At 44.8% G+C, this 25,567-nt stretch overlaps 1 protein-coding gene across 1 annotated transcript in view; it reads right to left on the reverse strand.

Annotated features, from left to right (window-relative positions):
* Positions 1 to 22,045, reverse strand: part of LOC109855233 (transmembrane and TPR repeat-containing protein CG4341) — a 209,993-nt gene extending 187,948 nt beyond the window's left edge. Inside the window, exon 1 of the mRNA XM_020429243.1 lies at positions 21,942 to 22,045. Coding sequence (XP_020284832.1) covers positions 21,942 to 22,027 — 86 coding nt within the window. The 5' untranslated portion in view covers positions 22,028 to 22,045. The remainder of the gene's footprint in view (positions 1 to 21,941) is intronic.
* Between the last annotated feature and the right edge of the window lie 3,522 nt (positions 22,046 to 25,567).

The following is a 25,567-nucleotide window of genomic DNA, read 5'->3' on the forward strand; positions in this document are numbered from 1 at the left end:
ATATATGCGTATGTGTGTGTATTATATATAGATATAGAATATTACATATAATATATATAATATTCTCTTTTTTACCCTTTTCCGTGTCATGTGACTTTAGTCACGTGTTGTTTTTCCACTTCTTTCTCTCACTATTTATTGAGTTTGATTTTCACGCGTTATTTCTGACATTTCTCATATGTGTATTATATGGTTTGTAAGACGTATATACTAGCTGTCATTGCGGTGACAGATTGTGTTCAGTGACACAACACGTTAAAATAAAAATAATAATAACGTGCGCGTAGCGCGCGCCTGTGTTGTGCTAGTAAAACCAAAACAAACTCTACATCCCTTTAAATTATCGTCTTACGTAGATACTAATAATTTCGGAATTGATTTGTTTTCTGCTGAGCTTTCCGTAAATTGTAGCACAGCTAAACAGAAACACGCTCGTAGAAATAGCGCGTTCGTGGATTACTCGCGTCCAAGAAATGGATGGATAGAAGTTCGAACCTCTTTATATGCGACGAGATATCCGTAATCAAAATCTATTGACTCCATTCGCCCCATATCCGAGCTATATATCTACATCTACGGCGCGCCGTATTTCGAAAACGAAATAAATCTTTCGCAAGAGGAAAGCGGATTAAAAGAAGCTGAAAATCTATCCGACGATAATAAGGAGAAGAGTAAGAGAGAGAGAGAGAGAGAGAGAAAGAGTGTTATATCAGCGAAGATTGAGTCGCGGGAGTGGGGCAAGGAAGAGGTAGTAATTTGAGGCGCAAATATAAATCGATATTCCCGCCGGTTGTTATTATTAATGACTTTAGTGCTCATCGCTGCGGCGATAACGGGTGGATATTAGGTGGACCTTGCCGTGTAAAATTATAGAATATAGTTTGGCAAACACACGCGGCCGTACTTCCGTATATAAGCGGCGTCATTATCATTTTACCGTAATTAGCGTTAGGTAATTACCGAGCGTATTCATCAGCGTCTGGATAGTATTTATATCATCACGCGGAAGCGTATTCACAGTCATCACGTATGTGCGCGCGCGTGTGCACGATATAAACTGCAATAACAGCCGCTTGATACGCGTGCATGACTCCGTCACGTTTCCCAAAATCGCTGAAAATCACTTCGTAAATTGCTCGGTAACCGACCGACGTAACAGAACACAGTTCGAGCTTAATCCTTCCAAGTTTTAATGACGTTCGAAACGAACGATTACACCAGAATATTTGCTCGAAGATTGGATAAAGACGTTATTATTATAAAACACTTCGGCAATTTTACCGAAAGTGTGTTTTTTTTTTTTTTTCAGCGACAAAACTTGCATATTTCAAGCTGCAACAAAAAAAATTTCTTTTTGTAATTCGAGCAATTAAAATTGCACAGTTTTGCGTAAATATATATATATAAATGTAAGTCAAACACAGAGAGAGACAATATACGGAAAGAAGCCAACAAGATGAGATTAGAGAAAATTGCCGGCAGTTGCGTTGCCGGCAAAGCTCTGCCATTATCGCGCGGTCGTCCGTGCGCGTGCACACATGTGCGGTGCGCGCGGTTGCGCGTTTCCACATGACATACGCCTAAAACCCGGTCGGGGGTTTAGGTGGCGCGGCAGCACAGACACCAGATGCAAACGGCGGGAATGCGAATGCCGGTATAAAAGCGTAGCGAGACAGATGCGCGACAGTGGGTGGTGTTAATAATGGCCGACGACGACGGTTCTTACAAGCCGCCTTACGTCGGAAAGCCGGCGGCACGTCGTCTACGCGCAAAGTGACACACTGTGTGCAATTTAAGTGGCGCGTCTCGTCGCTGTCGCGAATATTCGAGAGAAACGCCGCGTCCCGCGTGCCTGCGCGTGCCCGCGCGCATTTTATCCGCCTCCGAGAGAGCACCGGAGTTCTTGTTACTGAACGCACATCGCGTAGTCTTTTCGACGTCTTCGCGAGATAAAAAAAAAAAAAAAAAAAAACGAATATCGCGCGACTACTCGACATCAGTCAGAGACGAAAGAGACTCTACTTGCGTGTCTTGCTGTAATTCCGACGTTCGAGCATCCTTCTTGGTTGGAGAGAATGCCGCTGTGGTATTTTATCCGCTTTTGAATTCCGTACGCGGATCTGTATTCGAGATAATTTTATATTTCCATTATATATATACACGTGTGTATACGTACACAATCAGATTTTAATTTTTGAGGTCACAGACGCGAAAGCGAACAAATAGCTGTCTGATATCAATTATCGCACGCTTCAATCGATTTGTTATTTGTTTAAACAACAACGAGTCTCGAATGTATACAAAAATGTGCATAACCGAAAATGTATATAAAATATGATAATCTCTCGTTTTCAATAAAACAGTTCGCGGAGGATCTGTTTTTGATTACCCGGCGCGGCGCGTTACGTGAGTCGTAAATGTCGATTATTGTGAATTATCGGGTCTCGCATAGATGCAAGTTGGAAGTTTCCAACCTCGTAAGTCACAGGAGTCATATCCCTGTAGCCGGAATAACGTTGGCGGCGGCGGCGATGGCGGCGTGTATGTATATGAAAGTACACTTTCCCGCGCGCGTTTGCTCGCTCTCTTGCTCGGGGTATATCTAGAAATTATATCCCATAATGCAGCTGCGGGACTCGAAGAAATTTACCGCCGCGACGTACCGCGCAACAAATGTACGAGTGTTAAAATTGTGGAGGCTAAATTTCATAAGGAAAAAAACACCGGGCGCGAGAAAAATGCGCCTGGGTGCGCGCACAGGTGTTGTGTAAGCGCGCGACGTCGGCAAAATCCGAAGAGAAGAGAAGAGAAGAGAAGAACCGTGTTGTTTTATTTAGAAAAGTTTGTTTTGTACATTTTAGAAAATATTCGCTCGATAAATTTACATTTCCGGCGACTCTAACAAGAGCGATACGTTCTTATTAACGTCGTTTAGTTAATGCCAGAAATTTGCCGCAAAGTTATCCGCGCCGTATTGTGCCGCGCGAATCTGGAGGTAAATTCCTTTTTGATAACGCTGTGTACATAAGTTCTTGTAAAACGGGATGATAATAATTGTTACATAAATGAGCACTTGGCGGTAATCGCGGTAAAACGTTAATGATAATGGTATCGTTTTCTCGAAATTACAGCGCTGCGCGCGCGCGCGCGCGCCGCAACGTACAATATAACAACATAAAACTTAATGTCGATCCGCTTCATAAAATCTCTCACGTCACAGCTGTCTACTGCGCGCATTTCGCGCATATAAAAAAAAAAGTCATTTATATTACAGCAACGTGATTAAATCAATGAGACTTTTGACAATTGTTAAAATCCTTGCGATTAGAGTTTTTCAGTAATATCGGGGATCGGGCGTCCGACGTAAATTCTAAATGCGACAGTGAATCCGATCGCGCAATTGTGCACGTCAAATGCACTCTCCCCCGAGAAACTTCTCGCGACATCGTATCGATTATATTACCCCCGGCGTTGTCTCGGCTGCACTCGCAATGCAAGCCGCCTTCGGCGTTATTAACGCCGTCGCAGCTTCGATCCTCTCGTGCTCGCACAACTCGCAACAACCCCCTTTCCATTTAAGATTCTCATTCCGGACACGATAACGCTCAGGTAACTGAGACGGCGACGACGACGACGACGACGACGATGACGACGACGACGGGCGACGGCGTTGACGACAACACCCTCGTCGCAGGGAACGTCGTGGGGTCGTGGTTTAATTATCTTTGCCTCCGCCGAGTCAACGGGGCGTCGACTTACCGGCCTGCAGTATACCCTATCCTACCTTTGCGACGACGTGACATCGTTCCTAATTCTCAACCCCCGCCGATTACATTATTAATACCAACGCCAGAGCAAGCCGGCGCGCTACGTCGGCGGGCGACGTCGGGGCGAGAAGTTTTTTGTCGAAGATTGCCGAAGAGAACGTCGGAACATACATATGGATGCGAGGACGCGCTCGACCGGAGCCTGAATTAGCTGGATGTTATTAGCGATTCCGAACGATCGTGAGGACGACACTCGTTTAATTTTTTTTTTCTTCCGCATCACGAGAGAATCATCACGGCGCGATATGTGAGCGGCGCGGCGTCGATTTTTTGTTTGTTATCTCGCGAAATTGAAATTTTTTGTTCGCGACTATATATGTATATGTCGTATGTCATAAATACAGAAATGAGAGGAAAAAGGGAGAGATATTCTTAGAGATATCTCTCGGTAATAACAAATATTGAGAGAGATAAAAAAAAAACTATATCTTTGGATATGTGTAAGTATAATCACTAGATATATCTATGTCACGGCTATAGCGTGATCGCATACATATGTATGCCACGCAATCGGTTTGTGCAACTCCTGTCTATTGGCGTAGTAACGGAGCCGCCGCTTTGTCCATACTAGCGCAGACAACTTCTATCAATATTCCAAAAGAAAGATATATATATACGTATGTATCAAATATATATATATGCAGAGTGAAGAGATGTATATAAAATAATACCGAGGTGTTTGAAAATCTTTGAAAAACTGTTCGTGATGCAAAATTACAATTTTTATCTAGATGAGAAATTGAACGATCTCTCTCTTTCAATCCTTTTGACTGTCACGTCTCTTTCTATAATCTCGCTCTAGCGAGTCCGTTATTTTCTATAATCGATAATAAGCGAGATTCGGCGAGTAACCACCGGGCATAGCGCCGCTGCACACGCTCAACTGATTTGATTTCCACAATTTCCGGGGGAGCTTGGCGGATTGTCATGCGAAACGCGAATGAAGCCGTAATTTAGCGCGCGCGGGCCATCATCGGGGTGAAAGAGAGCGCAGGAGAGGTAGAGCGCGACGCGCGGGTTGACAGCGCGCGAGGGACGATGAGCGGGAAAGCGGTAGAGCGGAAAATAATGCAGCGTGCGGAATTACAAATTACACGCTACGAGAGCGGTAGGTTGGGTCCCACCCTCGCGCGGTGTGGCAGAGGGGCTCTGTTCGTTCCGTTGATTACACAAACAACATTCGTCGCAACGCGGCGAAAGAGCGAGAGAGAGAAAGAGAGAGAGAGAGAGAGAGAGTTGATAGAGCAAGAGACAGAGACATTTATTAGAGAGCGAACGAGAAAAGAGAGAGAGAGAGAGAGAGAGAGAGGCAGGTCGATGTGGGAGCCGCGAGTATCAAACGCGGTCGTTACAAAGCCTGCTATTAATCTTTATTACAAACAATCCTCTGTGTTAATTCCGTGTAATTTCCCGCCAGTCATGCTTTCCAACCTGCGCGCTCACGGTGTCGCGACTGTATTGCTCTTACACGCGACTGTAAAGGCGCACGGCATTAATCGTGTCTTTAAAGGGTTCTACGTAAGAAGTTGTGCATATTTTGCGTTGATACAGATAGACGTAACATTATTACGTTGGCTTTGTGAGAACGAGCGAGAGAGAATCTTGATTGATATTAATTGTTAAGCGCGATTTCTCACGTGCGATTCTAAATTAATGTAACGGGAAGATTGAAGTTTTAGTTGGAGTTCACATATGTGAAAGCGAGATTTTTAATCTCACGACGATTTTTTCTCCGACAACGATTTTGCGTATCGTTGTTCAAATGCGTTTTGAAATAACATTGCGAGTTTTTTTTTTTTTTAAGTCCAACGCAAATCCCTTTCACGCATTTGTACTTTAATTACAACCGAAATCGGAATATTTGATGTTTACGTTGAAAGTCTTTTATTTTTTGAGATGTAGGTATTTTCTCTTTTTGCACGCGCGCGCGCACAAACCATTTTAATCTCCGTAGCAATGAAAAGCAACTCGCGATGTTTCGCGTAAGTGGCGCGTGAAATTGCGCGAGTTGCACGCGAGTTGCAACGCGTGCCGCGCCACCGTATAAACAATGATAGCACGCGAATATTATACAAAACGAGACGTGTGGCGAGTTCCACGGATTTATTGGAAAACTCGCAAAGTCCGGAGTTTTCCGTACGTGTACACGCGTACGTATATATATATATATATATATATATATACATATACGGAACAAGATAATTTCAGATCTCCACGGATTTTGTACGTAGCACGTTTTGCTTTTCATAAACAACTCGCGGAAAAAAACACGAAGGAAACAAGCAACGCGGGGTATTGCGTAACCTTAATTCAAACTTTGTTGAGAATTCACACTCTTGATTCACACTTTCTGAGATGAAACTTGTAAACACATGCGCTCGCGAGAGAGAATTATATAAATTTAAATCGCGCATATAAATATTAGGTCTAACGGAAAGTTCTGTCCGTTTTTGGAATAAAACAAAATACAAATTTTTCTTAATTTTTCAAAAATGGGATATACAAATTGCCCTCACGCTGGCAAGAAATCATTAATAATAATGACAATTATATTATTTAATAAAGTTTATTGACGGTAAGAAAAATTTGTATTTTGTTTTATTCCAAAAACGGACAGAACTTTTCGGTAGACCTAATAGAATGTGTATAAACAGTCAGTGATAAGAGAAGGAAATTACAAGCGCGTATCTGTCTTTTTTTTTTTTTCGAAATATTAGTCGCAACGCGGTTGCTGATAACGCACTTGCAGAGATAACTGATACGATTTGAGTCTTAATGAAATTTATTCTGTAATGAGACAGCTTCCTACAAAGATGAGCAACGCGTTAAGGAAGAATTAATGAGAACATAGGAAAGATCTCTTAAATCCTTACACCCTTAACGAAGTTTAGGTTAATAGATTCAAACGAGAGACTGTTAACATTATAATAACGTTTCGATCGTAACGAGCAAGTTTATTTATCTCGCGAGCGATTATAGAGCTAAAATAAATCACAAGATTTAGACTAAAAGAGTAGAAACAATTAATTTATCTATTTTTTTTTTTTTGAAAAATATAACGCAATTGTTTTTACAAGAAACACTTTCTCGTCGGATACGTAAAAAAAACCATAGACTTAAAGTGACTTATACAAGCAATTTGCGGACGTGCTAACATCCGCGCGATTTGCGTCAGTAAGAGTAATGAAGGTTGCTACGAATCTCATCTGTTGATAAGAAGCGGCTTGCCCGCGTCATCTCGTATATGTCTCTCTTTTCTGGTAATCCTTGAAAATCGTCGCCAAGATCTTTCGGCGCGTTCCCTAAAGTCTCGTTTATTTCTAATAGCTTGGTATTAAACATTCTCAGTCAATGAGAAAATTAAATTAACACAAAATTCATTCTGCAAACACTATTTCTAATCTAACATTTAACGTTAACGGACGGCTGATTAATTTTTTACCTCAAATAATTGGTTTTAATCAAATTTTGCTTAACGAAGATAGAGACGGTTTTCCAAACTTACTTGCAAAAATAATCGCGTATCGGCGATAAAACATCCGACGGTCGACCGTTCGCGATTCACACGTGAACGTTCGATCGATCGCGCACCTTGCTCGGGTTTGCGAACCACTGCTCCACAAACACCTGCTATGTCGCCTGTAATGTTCTTCCTGACTGCAGTCTCACTTGGACGACACCGGGAGTCCGGGTTATAACGTAGCCCGGGGACGTTTTTTGCGCGAACACGTCCCGGCACCGGCATCGATTTCGCATCTACCGGGTGTCTCGGTCGTGAAAGGACTTCGCGAGGTGACGTGAGAGAGGAGAAACGCGGGGAGCGAAAAAGGACCTCCCATTATCGGTCGTCCCACTTTTGTCCCACGGTTTTGCACCGGCGTCGCCGGTGGCTGTGTGCCACCAGCGACCTCTAATGCCACGAAATCACCACGGCGTTCACGTGCTATCCACCTTTTCTCTCCCCGTAGTCGTTTTCTAATCCGAAGAATTCCAAGAGTGCTTGTTCCGCGTTGTACTCCCGCCGTGGCACGAACGGCGCTCTAATTTTACCGCAAACATTTCGCGCTCCACCCTTTCCCTGCGGCCAGGCATCTTAAAAATCTCTCGGCGGCAGAGCTTAACGGGGGTAGTTTCTTCCCCCGTTGTGCGAGAGCTCCGCGAGAAATTATTAGATAGCCTCTCGCGATATAATCGCGAGAAGCTGGTATACATTTATCCACCGGCTGTGCTTCGCTCCCGGCTTCCGCTGGTGCCTACGTCGGTGGGAAAGTAGCGAAATTCGCGCTACTATCGGTATAACACGCGGCACGTACCTAATAGTACAGAGGTTTAATACGATCCGGTATGAGAAAAAACTTCATTTTTCGAAGCAAATCTGCGAAATTTAAGCGAGTCATTAATTTTCAGGCAGATATTCCGCTGTGCGTTTCAACATCTTAGAGATGAGATTTTCTTCGAAATCTAACGCGCGACAGAGATTTATTATTCCGATTTGTTATTCCGATTAGAAAAAGGCTCTGCGCAATTATTATTAATTAACCGCGCGATACACACACGATCGTAGAATAGTTTTTTAATTGTACAAGTTGTAGAATTGAGTGCGCGAATAGTAATCGCGGGCGCAATTTTACACGCCACCGACGAAATGTCACCCTTTTTTTTGTCCGTTCTCTCTATCTACGTTTCGTATCGCTTTAATATTTCACGCTGTGTGCGCGCGCGCGCGTTATTTTTACCGGGGCGTGCGTCATAATCCCGGATAATCGTCCGAGCGGCGTCATTGCATTATTAGCAATTTCCGGCGATGCGACGTTGTCACGCACCGAACAACGCGCCCAGTTTGAGAGAGAGAGTTTTCCTCTGCCGAATTTTATGTTCCGACAGTAATTAACCGGGGAATGGAATTGCATTGTGCGTTTATCGGATTTTCAACGATAACTCGGGCGTTTCGCGCCGAACACAAAAACACACGGCAAAAATTGCGCGCGAACGCGCGGAAAAGATGCTGTTTGTCCAAACAAAAATGACGTTATTCGCAATCGGCGATGTGCAATCGATGGCGCGTTGCGAGAGAGAGAAAGAGAGAGAGAGTGAGAGAGAGAGAACTAGAGAGAGAGACTTCATGTAAAACAAATCATCCACCAGTTTGCAGGTGAAATCACATTCAGACAATGCATTTCCATAGCGCCGCTGTCGTAATTTTCGGACGCTCCGCTTCGCAACTTGATTCAAACGGGATTAATTTGATCACGGGAACGACGGACATCGCAACAACAGAGAACCGTGCGCGCCAAGCCGCAGGTTGCATTTCTCTCGTCTATTTACGGATATCGATCTGTGCGTTTCACTTTCACGACAAATGGCGAGCTGTTGACTGTTGGTGGAAATTAAAATCTTCTGTAAAAAAATTATTGCTTTTCGCGAACTACATATGTGTGTGTGTACATCGCGCGCGGGTTATTAATTTGCACTTCCGCGCGTTTCAACGACGCGAAGCGCGCGTGTAATATTTATCAGTCGGTCAAAAATCAACTACTACGAGCGCAAACAAAATTTTAGAGAAAATCAACGCTTTTCTTTTTTCTTGACGATAATAATAACATCCGGAAAAATATCGTCTTAATTGTCGCAAATTATATTTAAACAAACTCTCTCTTGTCGTTTTACGTAATCCCTTGCTTAGGAACGCAACACAGTCGATTTTCTGTTTCTCCGGTAAACGAGGAGTGTGTCTCGACGTCGATCGCGGCGGTGTCGTTCCCAACGAAGAGAATAGCGACCTTTAAACCGCCGGGAAACACGATTTCGGGCTCTTACGGTATCCAGCATCCGGGCGAAAGTTCATTTTCTCTCTCGCTCTCTCTCTCTTTCTCTATTTACCGACGTTGATCTATATATACACATATATAAAGATATATATATATATACCCTATATATACACGCCGAAGATAATCCACTGCTAAGCTCGCTCGATTCGCAAAGACTGCACGCCGTTTGTTTCGGGATTTGCCATTCCGCTTGACTCCCTTCGAGCTCTCACTCCGACGCCTCGCTTCCTTCCTATCCGCGAATTTCCTATCCCTTCCCGTCGAGCTATCGCGCGACGATAGCTCGACGAGGCAGCCAGTTTCGGAGAGACAACTCCGTCAGAGAGAAGGAGTTCACAAGACTTCGGCAGCGAGGCAAGGAAACAAAGGGAAACGGAGGGAAATCCGGCAGGGAAAACGACGGAAGGGAAGAGGAAGGGGGGGAAGCTGACGTTTCGCTAGCAGCTAGAAACGTTGTTGCGCGTCGCGCAAAAGGCTCTTCTGCCGCGAGATGATAAGAAAGAATCCGCTATTTATCTGCGCCGCCGCCGCCGCCGCCGTTGTCGTAAAAACAACAGTATACTATTGGGTAAGAAACGAAAGAGGTGTGTTTGCGCGGAGTGTAAAACGTTAAAGGAGAAAGAGAGAGAAAAAGAAGAAAAAGAGAAAGTACAAGGTGACGGATGATAACATGAGTTTCCTTCGACCAAGATAAGCATCGCTGTGAAGATAAATAGCGAGGTAATATTGAATGTATATATATCTCTCGCTCTCTGTGAACTAATTTTAAAGCACAGACTTCCGTCCTGGTTCTCGTAGTTTTTAATCGAAAGAGTGGCGCAGGAAAACTTTTATTCAGAACAGTCAGCGCCTTAATTTTAATGATAGATTCTTTGAGCAATTTGGAGCCGGGTTTTGCTTAATTATAAACTTAGCTAGTGAGCTAAACTTGTTGCGAACAAATAACGGAACCTTATAGCGTGCTTCTCAATTCAAGGCGGACTTTCCTTATTCGCCTAGAAATTTAATTTCGTGTGATCTATAAATGATCACGAAATTAAATAATCACAAGTTCTTGAATAAGCGTGTGTGTGTGTGTGCGCGAGTATATTTTTAAAACTAAGATGAGAAAACTTTATCATTAAGTAATCTTACTTATGAGATTAAAAAATATGATAAAAATACAAATAAAAATAATGTTTGTTGTATCTAACACCGCACAAAATGAAATTGCTTCAATTTCGAAGCAGACGTAACCGGCTGCCGCAAAACATAAATAAAGTTTATTCATTTGCATTGCCAATTAAAATTTAACATCTAGATTCTTAAAGCAACTATCTGCTGCGTGTAGTTCGATAATATTGATGTTGCATCAACAGAATGTTTTTTTCATTTCAATTAAACTGATGTTGTTGATTCAACATCGTCATTTTTTTTCCCCCGTGTGCAAATAGTTAGACAGAAAATATATTTTTACATATAACATTTAATTTAGTATATCAGTCCTTTACTGTTTTACTGTCCGCGCTTAATTTAGAGAGTGAATTTCCGACGGGAGAACCTCGCTCTAAAAAGAAAGCAGATTTCACGCATGTTTAACAACAATTTTCCCGCATATTATTTCCTCCCTCCTCTTTCCCTACCCTCATGTAAAACACTCGCAAAATGAACAACAGACCGTCACGCGCGTTATCGCGTGACCCATAGAATCGCGCCAAAAATCCGTTTCACCGCGCATCGCTTTTTGCGACGATTCGGCAAACGAGCATAAAAATGGCCGTGCGTGCCGCTCGTTGATCCGTTCCAATTCGCGGACGAACGCTGATGCAGTAAAAAAAAAAAAAAAAAAAAAAAAAATCCCAAGCGAGATGCAGATACCATCTGGCGTCGAGTCATTGCCGCGATTATTATCGGTAGCTTCGGCGCAGAATCGCGCCAAATATCGCGTCCATTTGCGAATCATATTTTTCATCGGACTTTTTTTTTTTTTTTTTTTTTTTTGCTCCAGTCAGATATTTCGATCGGGTGTGGAAGTAGTAGTCGCGCGTAAGCTTCTTATAAGTGTAGAAACGTGACGTGGAATTATGCGGAGCGACAAAGGATATTTGAGGATAGAGACAGGATTCTAACACTGTTACAGTTCGAGCTCTCTTTACCTCGCTGGATAAACCTCTTTTAAGCAGACGTAGATAATAAATTTCCGATGGGGAACTCCAAAGCTGTTATCGAAGGTAAAATTCTAACAGACAAAATTGTTTACAAAGGAAATGTTATAAATATTTAAAAACACCTATTATGGAGCTCGAGCATTCGACTGTAATTTTTTATTGCGTATGTTTCTTATCATCTTCATTTTCAAATATTCGGTCCGAGAATTAGATAAGTGAAAAAGTAACAACCTCCGCAATATGCGTATAAACTTTCGGACGTTCGTTTCAACTCAAGTTCATTTTTTCGTTATCTTGAATATATTATACAGCTCCCGTTACTGGATCTCTCTTTCGTACAGTTCTCTTAGAAATTCCCAATTCTCACAGCTACACCGCGTTGCTAACATCGCGGCGCTAATCCGTTAGTGCGCAATCCGCGCGATGCAAGAAAGTATTACGACATGCGCATGAGCGTTAGCGATTACGAGTGCATAACTCGGCCAATTACACTTCCGCCGCGGTTCGATGGTGTTGTGCGTTGTGCGTACGTGTATACACATTATTCGTTCGCTAACGGGCTAATTCGAAGCGCGTAACGACGGCGTGTGCAACAATAATCGCGCAGTTGGAGTTTTGTAGCTTATGCGTGCGCCGCGCGCGCGCGCGCGCTTTGCTTAACTTTGGAATACAGGTAATGAGCCGATTAAACGTACAAGTACACACCTCCGCAAACATTTCCTTTCTCTTCGTCCCCGCTCGTCTATTGCCCCGCGGATTTCCCGCGCCTTTGTAACGGATTACGCTCGCGCACTCGAACGCAACAAACTCCGTCTTCAATGGAAATGCTTTGCGATGCTTTTGCAATTGTGGGATTTTCTATCTCCGTTGTATTTCTATTGTATTTTGTTTTTCTGTCGGAGAGTTACGTTGCACACCGCGAAAAGCTTTTTCTAATGTCATTGATCTCGTTTCTGACTGAATTGATTTGTATTCAATGCGTCATGTGTGAGAAAAAAGTCCGAATCTTCCGTTACACGCGTACAAATGGTTTTTAAATCGTTTCTAAACGTCTCATTAATTAACATGGAAAAGTATCAACATTTGAAAACACTAATTTTACTCATAAATAACAGACTTGTTTCTTCATCTATTGCGACATTATTTTTTTATTTGTAACGGCGAAATAAGATCAACTAGAAGAATGTTGCTGAAAAATAATTTGAAAACTCTCTTTCTCCCTCTCTCTCTCTTTCTCGGTTTTCGAAAATGTTCGGGCTGTTTTTTTATGCATATATGAGAACGAAGTATATAATGTGTATGCCGCTCGCGAAACCCGACAATACACAGGAGAAAACTCGCTCCGGGCGAAATCCCGAGCTCGCGTATGTCTCCCTTTGCGAAGCGCGCACGAACACTGACGTATATTTGCTTCAAACGGAATGAATTTCTACGTTTCAAAAATATTCTTTCGCGCTATCTTCAAGGGAATAGTCATAAGGAACGGAAATCACGTTTAATTTGTTGTTAAGAGAAACGCATGTTAAGTAACGTGTGAGTTTGAAAAAAAAAAAAAAAACACGGCGTGTGGTGCCGTAGAGGCATCTAATTTAATTAAGGACATTTTTATTATTTCGAATGTCTTGCATCCGCTGTACTTTCATTCTCTTCGTTTCCGTTTTGTCTCGGCGTTGCCAATAAAAAAATCGCCGATTAATTCTCGCGACGTATACACGTTCGCTCGCAAAGCCTCAACTTCTCGCTCGTCGTCCTCTGTACGCGTTCGCGGCACGATATTTACTGCGTCGTGTCGCCATTACGAAGCGCCCTTATTCACCGACAGCCAAGCGTTGCGCATTCTGCCCCCCCCCCCGCGTTTCCAACTCCGTCCGTGGCCGCGGTGATATACTACCCCCTTTAACTACCCCTGGAACGGGGTACTCGCTGGTACGTCGTTCTCGTTTTTAACCGTTTTCCGATCTTCACAGTAGCGGCGCGGTATCAGTCGCGCGCATTGTATTTCGTTTCTACGAGTAAGGGCCCTATCAAGGGCCCCGAAAGAGCCTAAGCCGTAAATTATTTCTCGCTTCCGCGCTCCCTTTTCCATCCCCCGGTTCCATCCGACCCGAGCTGTTGCAGTCTTTCTGGCGCGCGATAAAGCGCATCGATCCCCGTGCCGTTTGGTTCCCGCAGAATAGAACCGCTCGACGCGGCCGTGCATTCCCGAACGCGCATCATCGCGAACGATGCGCCAGTCCGATGAACGTGCGCACACACGAGCGCATACACGTGTGTGTACGCACGTGACACACACGTGCAGGCGCGCACACACCCGTGTACACCCGTGCAAGATAGACCCGATATCCCGGTTGCAACGGAATTACAAGAATTACTAGCAGCGGGGCGAACTGGCCGACGACGCACCATCGCCGCGCTCAGAGATCCGCGCCGCCGGCGGCGTCGATTCTTTTGTTCGATCCCTCCTGCCATTCAGGGGAGGAGGACGTGCACCCGCCCGCTCGTCATTTTTATCCCGGCAGCTGGCCATTCGGCTCCGTGACTGACGCGGATTCCGGATTTATAATGTTTCGCTCCCTCCTCGCTCCGCGTTCGCGCCGTCCGTCCGTTCACGTCCGGAGGGTGGCCGCGCGGGATCAATATATCCCGCGCTCGCGGTTCTCAATTTTCGATCCGCCGTGCTCGCGATCTCTCTCTCTGAGTAGAGTTTCATTGGAATTAAATAGTAATTTGAAGAGCGATGGATTTGATTGGAAATTCCAACGCGCGCTTTCCAAGGTTCTGAGTAGTTTGAATTCCGATAAACCTGAATATGCTTTCTTGCTTGTGTTACTTTAATAGACGCGCATAATCGAAAGAAAGTCACAACTGCAGAATTCCGAGAATCCGACGATCTCCGTCTTTCGAATCCTGAGATCGATCGCGCTTTTCTCCGACGAGAGAAAAGTGACAAAGATATCGGGTACGATGTCAAAATACGCGATATCGAACGTCAAAGAACAATAGTCGCGCTCGTTTTTCAGCGACTACTACTTTTTCAACGTTTTTTTTTTTTCTCAATTTTTATTTCTGCAAAGGCATATCTTCCCACAAGATACGGGTTTTTTTTTATTGTGCGTTTTATCTTGACCATGATTTAATTTTCCATTTTTAGAGTTCGAATTTCTCCTCGTGAAAGAGTAATATCTCGGCGTTGCGTTCGTTATCAATCTGTTTCGAGAGGAAGCGTGGTAGTCAGCCGCAGCTGACAGAGTAAACGATGGACATTTTTGCGCGCGAAAAAGGTTTATTCTGTTTAAATTAAAATGCGTGTGCGAATGTCAGAGGTGTATAAAAGTGCGTTATAGAAGCGTTGGCGGATATTTTTATCGACCTCGAAATGAAAATTATACCCGCGAATGAGCTTACGCGCTTGGAAGCGCGCATTTAAAAGTCGTCTGTCTCTCTTAATCAATGCAATTTTTATGCTTTATAAACAAAATTGAGAGTGTGCTTTAGATATTGGCGGATCGTGAATGTTAAAAGCACGAGAGAAAAGTGAAAAAAAAGGTGCAAAAGGAAACAGGGAATATAAATGAAATAAATTTGGGAAAAAAAAATTTTTTTATATATTCTCTTCTCTCTGATTAAAATCTGTAATGAGGGCTGATTTTTTAATAAAATCTCCCACGCCAATCTAAGCCCATTTCGATCATATTGACCTGTTTTACTATTGTTCGGTGGTTTTACGATGACGATAATCATAAATTATTGTCTCACTAGTCGCGTTTGTTTTGTAAATTACATCTGGAGAACAAATTTATTGCGCAAAACGAAATACGACGGTAGTTTCGATGGAATATAAATTTTTCAACAATTCATCTCTTTCTCTTTCTCTCTCTCTCTCTCTTTCTTTTTTTTATCTATCTATCCATCTTTTTCTATGGATATTTCCCCGAATTGCGTTTGACGCGATTGCATATTCTGGCTGCGAAATACGTAATAAATAAACAAAAAGTGATGGTTCTGTGGATTAATAGATGTCCGTCAAAGTCTTCACACGCACAAACAATATCGATCTTTTCAACGTTAGAGTTAACAGAAATTAATTTAAAATAATGTTGTTAATTTAAAATAAGTATAAGAGAGAGAAAGAGCTAACGTTTGCGTTATAAAACAAATATGTTCTTGACATATTCACATGTCCGGTACATCATTCGAGGTCAGTTTTCAAACAATAAAGATGTTTCAGCGACACAGTCTGGAACGTTTCTTTCGGCATTGGCACAATTTTTCTTTCATCGTCGTGGCTCGTCGTGTTCCAGAGCGCGTCCATTATTTACGCACGCTCTGAGAAACCGTGGATCGTAGTAAGTCCGAATGCACCGACGTACCGACTGAAATAGTAATGCCGTTGCTTTACATTTCATGCGACCGAAGGCGCGGCTCCGCCGAATATCGCGGTATTATTCACCAGCGGAAACGGAACAAGCTAAGCCTCGACCGCCAACTTTTCTTATTCCGAACTCGTCCTCGAATGCGGTTGCATCGCTGCCGCTACGTGCGAATGTACAGTTCGCGAGATTAGCTGGGGCACGAAAATGATGGAGACGGAGAAAAAGATATTTTTCTAGAGATTGTTGTGTTGTTTCCACAAAAGAGAAATAAAACGTGTAGAAGATGTAAAGAATTTGCAAGTGCAAAAAACAACTCGGACTTATAAATAGAATAAGAAAATATAACGGATAAATATATGTAGCTGCGCAGGATTAATGAATAAAATCCAGACGGAACAGCACGACACAAGTTTCACTTGTGACTATTTCGGAGAACAATATTTATATTCTTAGTTAAAAAAAAAAACAAAAAAAAAAAAAACAAATATAATTCGCGATGGAAAAGATTGTTGGATATAATATTCACATCAAAAAGCAGACTACGGAAAGATTTGCAATGCATAATGGCGGTAGTGTATTCCAAATTTCTGCATCTGCATAGCGAAATAAGTCTTTGAATGTCTCTGATTTGCATCCCCGGTGGTAAAAGATTCCTTTTGCACGGAGAAGTTATAATAAGAATTTCTCAGCAGAGTGTGTACACTCGGAAATTAGATACACCAGAAAGTATAACTAAAACGTATAAGGACACACAAGACTGTGCTCTAAATGAATTATATACGACGGGTAAATAACGGAGAAATAGCTTGCGCATATATTAGCCGAGACGTTCTCGTTTCGCGATTTGTTAAAGACGACATGGCAGAGATAGAGAGAGAGAGAGAGAGAGAGAAACGAAAGAGTATAGGGAAAACGCATACGACGTGCCTTCCAACTTTCGTCGCGTTTTCGGCTTTTCTTCTATATCGCCTTGGCTCTGTCTGCCGCCAGGGTCCTCTTTTCTCCCGCTTTGCTTCCGAACTCCGTTCCTGGCGCCGCCAGTAAAAAACTAGCCGAATAAATATGTCCCGTATTCTTTGCACGGCCATTGTGGTCGAGGCGTCGCGGTAAAATACGGGGCCTTTATTATCCTATGTGAGTCTCAAGCGCGGCGGCGGCGGCGGCGGCGGCGGCCGGAATAAACTCACGACACGGTAAACTTCGCGCAAGACTCGCGATCAAAAATAAAACAGCCAGGATCTTCGGGATACGATGGCGCTTCTTGCGTTAGTGTTTTTCGTCGCGTCTTGTTTTTTCCTATTTTTCATCGTTGAAAAATCCGTCGCGCACATAATAATAATTTGAAATCTCTATCATAAACAAATGTCTGGAAATGAGAGACAGATATATTAACGATCAAATTCCGGACGGAAATGAAGTGAGGAAATAAAATCACCGGCCGAATAAACGGGGGAGCGCGAGTCTTAAAAGACCCGAAAATCGCAGGTCAACCGGGAACACAGGCAAAGGCTGCCGACGCCATGTTTTGCTAGGTCACGCCGAGAGAACGGGAAAAGGGGGCGCGAGTGAGAGAAGACAAGCAAGGGGGAATGAGAGAAAGAGAGAATAGCCGACAAAAAGGATAAGGGGGATGGGAGCGAGTCGGTCGGGGAGCTCTCGTTAATAACCGGACTCGACTTGATTATGGTCGTCGGCGGCGGCGGTGGCGGCGGCGGCGGCGGCGGCAAGCGCATCGGACCGCTTTAGCCTCGGCGGTCGCATCGAACGAGATGGCCGCTAATGGGCCGGATATGGATGAAAAATTATCTCGGCTTAATGCGCGCGCCCGCGCACACGGCCATCGTTTTTCGTTATTACGCGAGAGCTTTAAGGGTCCCGGCCACGAATCGACGCGATATCCCGCGCCCTTTCGCTTCCCGTGATCTCTCACACCCCCCATTCTCTCACTTTCTCTTCGCTGCCCTTTTTTTTTGTTCCGGTCCATTTTTCCGGCTGTCCGAATTTGTTCCATAATTAAGCGCTCGATTATCGCGCCGGACGATTTCAACGCTCGGCACACACAAACACACACACATACACATATTTATTTCCGACGATCGGACCGGAATAATTTAATTTATAGTAAGAACTTTTTCTCCCTTCGCCGCCCAAGTTCCGCGCCTAAATGTTTGTAACAGCGATGTTGGTTCGTGCGGCCGATAACGTAAACGCGGGAATGATTGATTAACCTCCTCGCCTCCGAATCAACGGAGGCGCGGATGCTCCTTACGTCGGGTAAATACACAACAGTCACGCGATATATACTTTGACATTATCGCATCGCATAAGCTTGTTATATTGCCTGAAACGGGGAGTTGTAATTTAATTTTTTTTTTTTTGTCTGAGTCCATGCACACTCGGCGTCTCTTAGATTTGAGATACAGAAATAGTTCAATAGTTCTTCCAGTCTCAAAACTCTAATGAAATCGACAATAAAAATTAGAGAAAGATTGCGCGGAAAGTGAGAGTGTTTTTTTATATGGAACAAAAATTGAAACAAAAATCGAAAACTAAAGCTAGTCGCGAATTCTGCGAAAGTAACGCCGGCGAAGTATCGAAGAATGTTTGGACTAACAATCCCATGAGAGCTACCGTGCAGCGCGTTCAAGATTACATCCGGTAACGCAGGCGCCTAATCCTTTATAGCTAGTTACAGTGGTGAAACTTATACTTCCGCGCGATGGTCGCAGAAGTTTCGCCGCAGCGGCAAATAACTCGACGATGGATGCTCGTAGATACTTTTGGATGCGCGTATCGAATGTTGTTTTCTCACAATGGGAATTTGAAATAGAAAGTTTACGCGCGCGTCTATTCCCCCATCGGCATGTCTGAGAAACAAATGTGATTATTTTCGCGGCGCTTCCGATAATCGTAAACGAATCGTTCGGGTGCAAACGTGCAGCGGAACTGATCGGCGGAAGCACTGCCGGGATTTTCAAACATCGATCGTGTAAATAACATGGGCTTGTTTTCAATTTATCGAACTGCTTTCTTTCTCTCTCTCTCTCTCTCTCTCTCTCTCTCTCTCTCTCTCTCTCTCTCTCTCTCTCTCTTGCTTGCAGCATGTATCGTCTTCTAATAACAATAGAGTTGCCAATTACGAGCAATCGAAGTATAAAACAAATACGAAAGAATAACAGGATGCAGTTTGCGCCGTTGCAAATACGATTGCAAATATATATATATATATATACATATATATATGTGTGTGTCTAAAACACATCTATGAAAAAAGTGTTGCTGGTGCACGTAAGAGTGAGAGAAAAATATTTGGTTTTTTTTTTTTTTTTCAAAGCAAGAGATATAAAATTTAATTGCAATCTAAATACGCCAAAATGTTCATTTTTTGATTTTCGAACACATTAAAAAAATACGAGAATGCGGAATCATTTTTTTTTGAGCGAAATATTGCAATGTTTATTCAGTTATACCTATATAACGCGATTCAACTCGATCGTACGTGCAATCTCGTAGCGCGGAGTCTTCATCTGACCTGAAACGCGCGGCGCGATCGAGTTCTGGCCACGATGTTCGAGAGATTACGGGATACTCAATTAGGGGATTCAGTGTCATAGAATTCGAGAGCCTCGGATTAAGGGCTCTTATCGTGCGAGTAACTTTGGATTATATGGCGCCGCGCACCAATTCCCCGCTTATTTCGATCGCGCGCTATATCCGCGCAAGATACGGATGGCTCGCGAATGGCATCGAAAGATGTCGCGAGTCGTCGACGAGGAAATTTATCTTCCGTTTTAAAGGGGAGAAACAGCAAACCGCGCGTTAAATTCTTATTTGATTTCACTCGATATATTTGTTTAACAACAAAAATGATTATTTTTAATCAACAAGCTCGTTCTTCATTCAGCACGTATTCCGTATGTTCATTAATTAACATTCATATTTTGGTGGTCAGAGAGTAACGAGCAGAGCTCTCTTTCTCTTTCTCATTGCTTAAAACTCAATATTATTACTCTGCTAAAATTCATTTTCACTCAACGCATGGAGAATTCTCTCGATCAGCTGCGCAAGCAGTAAATAAGCTCCTGCACTTAAGCCTGATATCGAACGAAGCTGCGGAACAGCTGTTCGAGGTAATGCCGGCGAGATATTATACCGCATCGGAAAATTTGGTGGCGATCGCGAAAATTTCTCGCCGGCTCGGAGCGCCGCGCGCAAATTCCGACGCAGTCTTATTGATCCGGGGGAAAGAGAAGAATAAAATAATGAACGAACGCGAGAGCGGTACACGGTGCAAATTTTGTTTGCGATTACTTTCCAGCTTGTGGCTCCTATATTTGTTTTTTCATAGTGACGGTGCGTATGTGTATCGAACCGGCGACGAAGAAACAATTTTTGCGCGGCGCCTGAGTGACGGAAATATCGCGAGAAATGTCATCCACCTTTGGGGTAGATCTCATCTTCCTTAATAACATTCGAGACGAAACTCGGGGGGGGGGGGGCTCTTACGAGCGACATTCATCGCTCTTCGGGTTACGTGGCGACTGACAAGAATTTTCCTCGTTCTGACACAGACACGTCGTCGTAATTAATTATATTCGATCGCGCGAAGCGAGTGTCAATTTGGAGAAAAAATCAAGACACATGCTGAATATTTTAGTTTGACGTAAACACGCGAAAAAAAAAGTTTCGCTGTTACACGACCGGTGAGAAAAATTTGCCGAGTCCACTCTGAATTTTTCGTTTCGTCAACAAAACGTTTTTTTGTTTGGCAAAACTTCAATAGACTTGGCTAGAATTTTTCTTGCTCGGTCAATCTTCTTTTGCTTTTCCAGCAAACCTATCTTCCGTATGTACACTAACACTTTTGTTTTCTTAAGTTACTATATATCTTACTTCACGGAGTAAGACAATTGTTTCCGGTTGTCACAAACATTAACTCAAGTTAAGTGACGTTTAATTGATTCCCTCTGTTTCGTTCTGGAAAGAAGGGAGAAGCGAGAAACTGAGAGAGAATCAGTTGAACTTCAGTTAACCTTAACTAACGTGTACAAGGACTCTGCCCGCACAAACGTCTTCCGGTTCGGTGAAAGAGATAGATGGAAGTCACAACTCCCCCCGCAAATCACGCCGCGTGTTCGAACGAATTGATCCACTTGCGCTCTCTCTCTAAGTCGCGTTTGTTCGATAACGAGGCGATAAGCTTCGATAAGCTATCAACACAACTTTTATTACTCGGGGACCAGACTTCCCCCGAAATCAAAGCTGCTATCACTACGTGACGACGATTATCGTTCGCGAGTATCGCTCTCGAAAACTTTCACGGAAGCCGTGTTCTAATCCGGCGAATCTCGTCACGCGACCTCGCTAAGTGTGTGACACCGGGCCGCCTTTCGACCCAGTCTCGAAGTAACTCCCGTCCGCGGGAAAAAGTCTCGAAGAGAGTTTCCGAGAGAGGCTTTTAAGCTCCCGACAATCAAAGCCCGGAATCGTGTGTGATTTCAATAAATGCAATTTTTTGCAATGATATAGATACGCAAAAAAAAAAAAACTAACTCTCGTATCTTTCGGATCTTTCGCGTCAATCTCATAAATAAACTAGCGAATGTCATTTCTGCGCGTCTATATCATCGAAATGACAGCCGAACTTTTCGGACTCGAAAGTTCGCAAAACGCTACCCCGGAACATCGTTTTCCGCGCTCGTGTTTGCTGAGGGGACGTCTCGGCGCCAGCCGAGAAGAGAAAAACATTGGGTCTTCTTCACTCACCGGTCATCGTAGACGAAACCCGCTTGCAAAGTGTTGCAGTAGAGTGCCGTCGCTACGAGGGCGCAGGCTACGGCGAGGATATCCATGTCACATCGTGGCGAGGACGCTGGCGGCGACAGCGACGTCGACGGCGGCGGCCTCTTAACTTGTTGCACGTCCGCGAGCCTTCCTCCTGCACCACCGCCGCCACCGCCAGCAGCACCAGCACCACCACCTCCTCTTCCTCCTCCTCCACCTCCACCTCCTCCTCTCCCGCCGCCCCTGCGCCTCCGCTTAACGCCGGTTCTTCGCGCGGCGGCCGAGACGTCCGCCGGACGATCGAACGACCGCCGATCTGACGCCGCCTGCCTGGATGACGGGTCCCGCGCGGGATGAATGTCGGTGACGCGTCCCCGGATACGATCCAGCAACGAAGCTGCTGCTCCTGGCGCCGGGCCCGGGTGCCCGATCTTCCCCGGCGACGCGGCGAAACTCGACGCTTCACTTCGCGGTCTCACATCGGTCGCTCGCGATAGGCGTCGCAGGTCCAGAGGATGTCACGAAGTCAGGAACAACTTGATTCTCGTTAGACGGGAGGATGATTCCTCGGCCGAAGTAAGGAAGATCATGCAGACTGCTTGAAGTCAATCTGAGATTCTGCTTTGAGAGAAGAAGTTACCTTCCTATTGATCCTCCCGAAGAAGATCGTCGTTGCGACTGATGGTTTTTTTCCTTGCCGACTGCAATGTAATTCGCTACCCCGAGCGAATTCCGATTTTCAATCACTATATTCACTGACGCGCGTTGGTACTCGCGACTCGAACTTTGTGCTTCGTTCTGAGAAGAGTCGCATTGGAAAGGCGGACGACTTCAAGAAGAAAAACAAGGAAATGTTCTTCGTCGGGAAATGAAACAGCGTTGTCGATTTAACGCCGCGTTCGTCGTTTCTTCCTTATCGGTCACGGAGCAAGGAAAGATTCCTCGCGCTCCTGCGAGCGGCGATGTTCCTCCACGGCGATTCTTCAGCGGTGATGATCCTCCTCGGAGCGAGAGAACTCGCCGCTTCTTAGCGATTCTCGAGATCGGCGCGCTCGATCGGAGCTCGATCGCGGTCGGACGGCGACTGATCTCGCGAGAAATGTCGCTTTTGACGTAGTTTTCACCAACAACGACGAGAACGACGATGAAACAATATTCTCGACGCGAGCGATACGCGACGCGACGCATGTTCCAGATGCGGAACGCCAACTGTCGCGCGCCCCCCGAGGACGAGAGCTTTATACGCGGGAGACGGGCATCGATCGGACAGGCGCTTGCGCTCGCCCGCTCTCCTGGTCCTCTCCTCCTTCTCTCCTCCACCTCATCCTCCTAGTTCTCCTCATCCTCCCGTTGCCACCCTCTTCCTCTCTCTCTCTCTCTCTCTCTCTCCCTCTCTTCTCTTTCGATCTCTCTTTCTCTATCTTCGTCTCTTCCTCTTCGTCCTGGCCTCGTGCTACGCACTCGCGACCGCTCGCAACGACCGCGACCGCGACCGCGACCAACGGACCGGATTAACCGCAACCTCGGGGACAATGCTGACCGATGGACGTCCTTTTAGAAAATGACGCAACGTAAGGGTCAGGAGCAGAATGCGCGTGTGTGGATACGAGCGGGATGGACCCAAGCGGATCCGGCGAATTCGAGTGCGAATTTTGAACTTTAGACGTTTTGCGTCGAACAAGACCGACCGTGAGGGAATTGTGTGTCCGCGCCAACCGTTCAACGTTTTCCGTGGTATCCGTCGACGGATGGAAAACGGTGGGAGGTTCGGTTGCGGTCGGGAGAACGTTTAGCCTGGGAATGCAGCCGGATGCGTCCGACGGCGATTGTCGTCGTCCGTCCACGTGGCGATTAAGCCGTCCACTATATGTCCGCGGAGGAACAATCGCGGGGACAGTTGCAGTGTCATCGCAACCGGCGGGCGTCTCACATGAGACATCTGTTCTGGAAGCGATTTTGGAAAGGAATTCGTAATTTCGAGGTGCATAGTTCCATTTCGAAATAGAGAGAGAGAGGAAAATTGAAAAGATCCCCCCCCTTTCCCTATAGGGAAATGTTCTTCTCAAAAAAGACGAATGTATTTCACATTTTATTTCGAGCCGATGTGATCGAACGTTGAAGTCAAACAAAAATCAACCAGAAACCAAATGTTCCCGTGTGAAAACACGCGCGAAAACGCGCGTTCTCTTTCGCTTGACTTGAACATTTTCAAAAATACACCGTGTCGCGCCACGTACACTTTTTACAAAACGAGCAACGTTGTGTGCCATCTAGAATCTTGCGCGGTATTATATCAAGAGATAAGCCTCGTAATATCATCGTGCAATCTCGCAGCTTCCTCGTAATCTTGCCGCTAATGCGAAATTTATTCTCGCTGTAACGTTTATAAACGTACGACTGGCGCGATATTTCACGCGCGAGGACTCCGCGCGCGCGCGCGCGCGCGGGGATTGCGCGTTAACACCCGTTGAGGATATCGTCACTCTTGGCAGTTTAATCCGCCGGTATATACGTCGGTATAACGGCGATTCGTCACTAGGTACCCTCTACGCGTAATTAATCGTCGCAGCCGACGCCGTGAAACCCGCCCGCATTTATCACGCGTATTATAGTACGCGGGTTAAGGGGGCGGGGGGAAGGGAGAAGAGAGCCCCCGTTATTGTGCCAACGCCGGACTTAGATGTTCTCTCGGGGCGCCATTGTATCGCAAACAAGAGCCCGCCATCCGTAAACGCTTCAATTATTACGGGGGGAAGGCGCGTAACAAAAGTAATTCGCGCTCCTGATGTGAGGCGATTAAAGATCTCGCGCCCGCGAAGCCGCGCCGCCAGGTTACTCTTAATGTGGTAATTAAGCATTTAAACGCTTAACTCACTTCTATATGATGCTCGGGCTAGCGTTGTGTATAATTGAGGAGCAACGGCCGACAGCAAAGCGCTTAACCGCGAACGAGAGTATGATAACATTTGAACGCGATATATCAGCATCTCTAATTAACCCGTAGCGTATCTATCCGCAAATGTTGCATTGTGAAGGGTTAGGTGAATATTTTTTTCATCATTGCTATCGGGGAAAAATCACTCGGAAAACGTCACTCGCTCAATGAAATTTTTTTTTTAATTCAGACACCAAGATACTATATTTAACGAGCTCGTTTGATTCTCTCGAGGAAAAAAAAGTCAAAAATTGCGAATCGCGAATTCATTGAACTCAATTGGCGGGGCTCGAGAAACGGCAATCTATACCCCGCGCCATGCCGTATAGAAATACAAATTAACCACGCTCGTAACACTCCGCAATTACCCGTCCTGGTGCTTAATTCCCCTAAAGCCGGCCATATGGGTCTTGCGGGTGGCGAGGGAATGTCAGGGGACAGCATCATGGCATCTGAAACGAGGTTGACAGTAAACAATACCGCTCACGAGAAGGGGAGCGAAGTCGATTGCGTGGAGTCCCTCGTCCCGAGGGACCCTCCTCGGATGGTGTAGGACACATCCACCGTCGAGATCCTCATTTTTTTCTTTTTTGGCAGAGCACGCGCGATGCGCAGAGAGTTCACATTTTTTCTGACCGTTATTAAAATGCTATTTTCAGACCAAATATATATA

Source organism: Pseudomyrmex gracilis, unplaced genomic scaffold, assembly GCF_002006095.1.
Source record: "Pseudomyrmex gracilis isolate BER0280 unplaced genomic scaffold, ASM200609v1 scaffold_84, whole genome shotgun sequence".
NCBI lineage: Eukaryota > Metazoa > Arthropoda > Insecta > Hymenoptera > Formicidae > Pseudomyrmex > Pseudomyrmex gracilis.